Source organism: Zosterops lateralis (assembly GCF_965231275.1).
Source record: "Zosterops lateralis genome assembly, chromosome: 23".
In the NCBI taxonomy this organism is placed as follows: Eukaryota; Metazoa; Chordata; class Aves; order Passeriformes; family Zosteropidae; genus Zosterops; species Zosterops lateralis.
Window position 1 is genome coordinate 5,322,265 of NC_139783.1, and position 6,046 is coordinate 5,328,310.

The 6,046-nt window shown below is 53.2% G+C and overlaps 1 protein-coding gene across 1 annotated transcript; it reads left to right on the plus strand.

The window, feature by feature from the left end:
• Nucleotides 1-4,884: 4,884 nt before the first annotated feature.
• LOC310918273 (olfactory receptor 14J1-like) lies at nt 4,885-5,817 on the plus strand (the record flags this gene model as incomplete). Its single annotated transcript, XM_083877128.1, has 1 exon — nt 4,885-5,817. The coding sequence occupies one exon, from the start codon at nt 4,885-4,887 to the stop codon at nt 5,815-5,817; it is 933 nt and encodes a 310-aa protein (XP_083733254.1).
• Nucleotides 5,818-6,046: the final 229 nt, after the last annotated feature.

Consider the following 6,046-nt stretch of genomic DNA (forward strand, 5'->3'; position numbering starts at 1 on the left):
TTCCCCCAGAGGCTGCTGGGCTGCTCAACAGGCTCCCAGGGAAGGCTCACAGCTCCAGGGCTCTCTGAGCTCCAGCAGCCTTTGGACAGCGCTGCCAGGCCCAGGCTGGGATTGTTGGGCTGTCCTGTGCAGGGCCAGCAGTTGCACTCCAGGATCCTGATGGCTCCCTCCCAACTCAGCCCATTCTGGGATCCCTTCTGGCATCCCCTGGCCCTGGCCATGGGACTGCAAATGGTTGCCATGGCAAGGGAGTCTGGCCCCAGGCCTGAGCTGGGATGCTCAAGAGCCCTGTGGGCAGAGGCAGTCCCAGCCATGCCATGGGCACATCCCAGGGCACCTTGGGCTGCAAAGGCACCCATCTGTCACAGGCACTCACGGGGGCTCCACGGTGACACCCCAGGAGTGCCCAGGCTGCCAAAGAGCCGGGATGTCCCAGACACTCCCAGGGCTTCCTGTCCTGGGCACAGTGGGAGCTTCAGGCAAAAGCTTCATTTCTTCATTGGAGAATCTCCTGCTGCATCCTGAGGTGGAGAAATGACCCACTATGGATCCTCAAACCCCTCCAAGATTCCTAGACTTTTAAAATTCCACCTAAGAAAAAAAACTTAAAGTGGCTGGATCCAATCCTAGCCCCAGACTTTGTCAAAAGTTTATGTGTTAAAGATAGGGCAGGTGGAATTCAACCAAAATGAATTTTGTCCTACGGGAGAAACAATGGAATACTAGATACATTTTATAAATATAGCTATGACTGATTCAGATCTGGATTTGACAGAAAGATTCATTTACACCACAGAGTCAATAAAAAAAGAGCGTAATTTACTCCACATATAGGAGCTATAACAATTATTAGAACATACAGACCTAGGAAGCAATTTTTAAGAAAACAGGACCCTGTTGGGGCTTTTTGAGGCCATTGCAGGCAGAGCCTCCTGCTCCAGCAGGAACTGCCTTTCCTGTGCCAGGCCCAGGGCAGATCCCGCTGCAGGAAAAGCCCCAGGCCAGCCCCAAGACAGGGAAGGGCTCGGGCACAAGTGCAGAGTGCCGTGCTGGGAGCTGTGCCAGGGAGAGCCTGAGGCACCAAAGGCACCTTGGCCGCAGCAGCTGCTTCCAGGCCATGGCCACAAGCCTCCCTTGGCAACCCGGCCTGGTGGCCACCACTGCAGAGCTGCTGCTTCAGGGCTCATTTCTGCCTGGCCTCTGCCCCAGCCCACAGAGTGTCACCTCAGCCCTGACTCTAGCACAGCTGCTGGGCCTGAGCCCTGCAGAGCCTAAAGGTCACCTGTGCCCCCCTGGCTCTGGCAGCCCCTGGGGCAGGGGGGAAAGGCCAGAGCAGGGGCTGCCTTTGGCTGCTGGATGTGGGCTCCAGCAGAGACAAGGAGGAGTCAGGGGAGTGGATGGAGGGCAGTGAGCAGCCCCTTGTCCCCGTGCAGTCCTGGAATGGTTTGGATGGGAAGAGCTCTGCAGTGCTCATCTCATCCAAACCCCTGCCATGAGCAGGGACATCTTTCAGCAGATCAGGTTGTTTAGAGCCCTGTCCCAGCTGGACTGGAATGTTTCCAGGGATGGGACATTGTCCACCTCCCTGGGAACCTGTCCTGGTGGATCACCAACCTCACCATCAAAAAATTCCTCCTTATCTCTCCTTATCTGAACTTCCCTTCCTTTAGTTTAAAAACACCACACTTTGTCCTTTTGGGACAGGCCCTACTAAAACCTTTATCCCCTATTGCATTCCAAATGAGCTGAGTTTCCATGGCAATGGCCAGGCCAGGTGACCCAGGTGTGGTGTCCCAGGGAGGGCTGCCATGGAAACAGTGGCCAGCCCTGACCCTTTCTGTCTGCCTGAGCTGCCTTTGGCCCTGGCAGTGGCGTTTGCTGCTGGTCCCGCGGCGCCTGAGCAGCCAGCGCGGCACAGGGCAGGTGGCCATGGCACAGCCCCCAGCAAGGGATCCCCTCTGCCTCTGGGCACTGACACCAGCCCTGAGCAAGGGGCCCAGGCAGTGGGCTCAGGGCAGTGCCCGTGGCCACAGCCCCTTGCCATGGCCCAGGCCAGCTGGGCATGATGATCCACCCTCACTCCTGGCCCAGGCCAGCCTTGCACTGCCCTTCCCCACTGCCTGTCTGCACACAAGCACTTCCAGGCCTCTCTGCATTGCCCTTGCCCTCACTCTGGGCTCACTCACACACCTCCCAACAACCCACCTGCAGCTTGGAGCTGCAAGGAGTTCAAAGCTTGTCTGGCCTTCAGCAGTTGGTCTAATTCTGCCTTCAGCCAACTCTGGATTTGTGTTTCTTGCAGAACTTCCTGTGTGTCTAAATCATTCCTTGCATGGTTCTGCCTTGGGGAAGGGGAACCTCCTTGGTGACACCTTGGCCTTGGCACACACTTGAGGAGATTGTCTGTTTTCACTGGGGATACTCAGGAGTTTTAGATTGCTTAAAAAAATAAAAAAAGAAAAACCCTATGTTGGCTGAGTGCCGCCAGTTTTTCAAGCAAAGCAGGTCCCAGGTGAGTGAGGAGAGACAGGATGGGGTTTGGAAATGTACAGCAAGGTTGTCCACACTGGGCCAGAGCTCAAGGCACAGCTTCTCTGAGCAGGGCAGACCTCCTTGGGAGAGACTGTGGATCAATATCAGTCACTGAATGCGTCAGTCACCGCTTCTCTAAAGAGAACAGTAATAAAATACCTCCTTTCAAATAGAAATATGTATTTCTTTGAAGCTCTTGGAAACTTTTCTCCATAACTGCAGGAAGAAAACTTCCTAATGAACTGCACCAGAACAGAGGGAAATCAAGGCACAGCCATGGTTTGTCAGCACTTGTTTGATCCTAATGAGTCCCGTGGTGCATTTGGAGTTGAGCCCTGGAACCTCAGGGCCTGAGAGGAGATTGCACAAACCTTTCCAGGAGTCAAAGTCAGGAGAAATACCCAAAGTGTCTGGAAGCATTAATGGTTCCCCTTGAAGTCCATCCCCAACACAGACTCCTTATGGAGTCCTTGGAGGTGAGACTTGGAGGCCAGGATTGCACAAAAGCTTCTCAGAGATTCAGTGTGGGAGGGAAAATCCAAAGTACCTTAAACACCTTGAGTATCTCAAAGCATTAATGAGCCCCACTGAGTGTCAATGCAAAGCTCCCAAGGGACTCATTAAAGCAGATAATTGGAGGCCAACTATCACACACAGCACTCAGACTCAGTGTCAAAAAGTAGTTCCTTAATAAACTTTGAGTAGTGTGAAGTGCTAATGAGCCCCACTGAGTGTTGTTACTGACTCAGAATCCCAAGGGACTTGTTAAAGTAGATAATTGGGGCCATGATTGCACAAACCTCTCACAGAGTCAGTTTTAAAAGGGAAACTCCAAGTACCTTAAAATAACTAAAGTATCTTGAAGCATTAACGAGCCCCACTGAGTGTCATTACTGACAAACCCTCTCAAGGGACTAATTACAGCAGATAACTGGATAGCACAAACCTCTTAGAGATTCCAAGGCAAAAGCAAAACCCAAAGTCTTTTGAAAAACCTGTCACCACTGCCTGCAGTTCTCTGTTCTGCCTGGGGCCTGGGGACACTTTCTCTCTCCTGTCCCTCAGTGGGACCCATTGAAACTTCAGAAAACTTTGGAGCTGGATTCTGACTTGGAGCTCTTAAGTGGTTTCTTTATCTCCCTCTCAGGGACTGATGTTCAGGGCCTCAGCACAAGCCCCGAGAGGGTCATTAAAGTCCTTGTGCTGTGTCTGTGCTGTTGAGCTGGGCTGGGCTCCTGGCACAGAGGCAGCTCCTGGCAACCAAGAAGAGCTTCAAAACCACATTTCTCTTGATGAGCAGCTCTTCTCCCAGCCCAGCAGGGCTGGGGCACTGCCTGCAGCCACCCCGGGCACAGCACACAGGCGCAGAGAGCTTCAATCACTCAGGGCTGGGAAGGGGCTCAGAAGTGCCTGGGGGAGAATCACTCCCAGCCCTTGGCACAGGAACCTCTGGCTGCAGGACAATGCAGCTGCAGCTCCTGCAGTCCTCTCCTAAAGCTGGAACATGCCAATGCCTACAGACTCTGTGAGTACATTCTCTGCTTGTCTCCTGTGTAGAGCAGCCAGGGGTGCCCAGGGCTGTCCTGCAGAGCAGGGTCCTGCAGCCCAGGGCGCTGTGCTGGGGCAGGGACTCTGCTGCCTGCCAGGGACAGCTCTCAGCCAGCCCTGGGAGCTGCTCCCAGCACTGGGGGACAAGATCTGGGTGGAAGGAGACAGCTGGTAAGGCTTGGAAGTGTTCTCCTTGTGTAGTGAGGATGCTGCAGTGTTCAGGACTGTACTCAGAATTATATATAACTCCAGAAAATTTCCAAGTACGTTATTCAAGGAGCACAGCAAGGCAGGGGCTGCTAAAACAGGGAAATCCTGCATTTTAATCTACTACTTTGGATAGCCTTGATTGGAAATTGCACATATATATTCATCACTCAGTTCAGGGTTAGAAAAATAAAACTATTTTCTCTCAGATCCTACTAAACCAGGCAGTGACAGACATCAGCACAGGGCCCCTTGCAGGCAGCACCAGAATCACTTTTCCAGCCTCCTCAGGGTTGCTCTGAGGTTGCCATCAGAGCCTGCAGAGCCAGAGCTGCCCCTGGGCAGTGCCTGAGCTGGGAGGGCTCTGCAGGGCAGAGCTGAGCCCCCAGGGCTGGGCTGGGCTCTGGCAGCACTGGCAGGGCCCAGCCCTGGGCACAGGGAAGCAGCTGCAGGCTGGGACAGCTCCAGGCAGCAGAGCCCTGGGCAGGCAGTGGGGGGAAAGTTCCACCAAGCTGTGCTGGGATATTGAAAGTCCTCTCCAAACTGAACTATCCCATGATTACTCTTTTTACAGATCCCCATACCAAGACACCATAAATGTCCAACAGCAGCTCCATCAGCCACTTCCTCCTGCTGGCATTGGCAGACACGAGGCAGCTGCAGCTCCTGCACTTCTGCCTCTTCCTGGGCATCTCCCTGGCTGCCCTCCTGGCCAACGGCCTCGTCATCAGTGCCGCAGCCTGCGGCCACCACCTGCACAGCCCCATGTTCTTCTTCCTGCTCCACCTGGCCCTCAGTGACCTGGGCTGCATCTGCACCACTGTCCCCAAAGCCATGCACAATTCCCTCTGGGACACCAGGGACATCTCCTACACAGGATGTGCTGCTCAGCTCTTTTTCTTTCTGTTCTTTATCACAGCAGAATTTTATCTCCTGACCATCATGTGCTACAACCGCTACGTGTCCATCTGCAAACCCCTGCACTACGGGACCCTCCTGGGCAGCAGAGCTTGTGCCCACATGGCAGCAGCTGCCTGGGCCAGTGCCTTTCTCAATGCTCTTTTGCAAACAGTCAATACATTTTCCCTGCCCCTGTGCCATGGCAATACCCTGGGCCAGTTCTTCTGTGAAATCCCCCAGATCCTCAAGCTCTCCTGTTCACGCTCCAACCTCAGGAAACTTGGGTTCATTGCAGTTAGTGCCTATTTAGCACTTGGGTGTTTTGTGTTCATTGTTTTCTCCTATGTGCAGATCTTCAGGGCTGTGCTGAGGATCCCCTCTGAGCAGGGACGGCACAAAGCCTTTTCCACCTGCCTCCCTCACCTGGCTGTGGTCTCCCTGTTTGTGAGCACTGCCCTGTTTGCTCATCTGAAGTTGCCCTCCAACTCCTTCCCATCCCTGGATCTGGCCCTGTCAGTTCTGTACTCGGTGGTGTCTCCAGCCCTGAACCCCCTCATCTACAGCCTGAGGAACCAGGAGCTTAAGGCTGCAGTGTGGAAACTGATGACTGGATGGTTTCAGAAACATTAAACTGCTGGCCTATTTCTGCAATTAATTTGTAATAAAAGTATTCTTTGATAATTGTTGTTGATTTCATTTTGGAGTTCCTCTTTGTTTGTTTTACTTCATAATTCTTAACCAGAAAGAAATGTCACTGTTTGTGCCATTTCTCATTTTATTTCTCTCGACCATCCCTGTGGCCACAGACTGTGTCAACGAGGGGCTGTACTCTTGGTGGCTTTAAAGGAACTCAAGGATC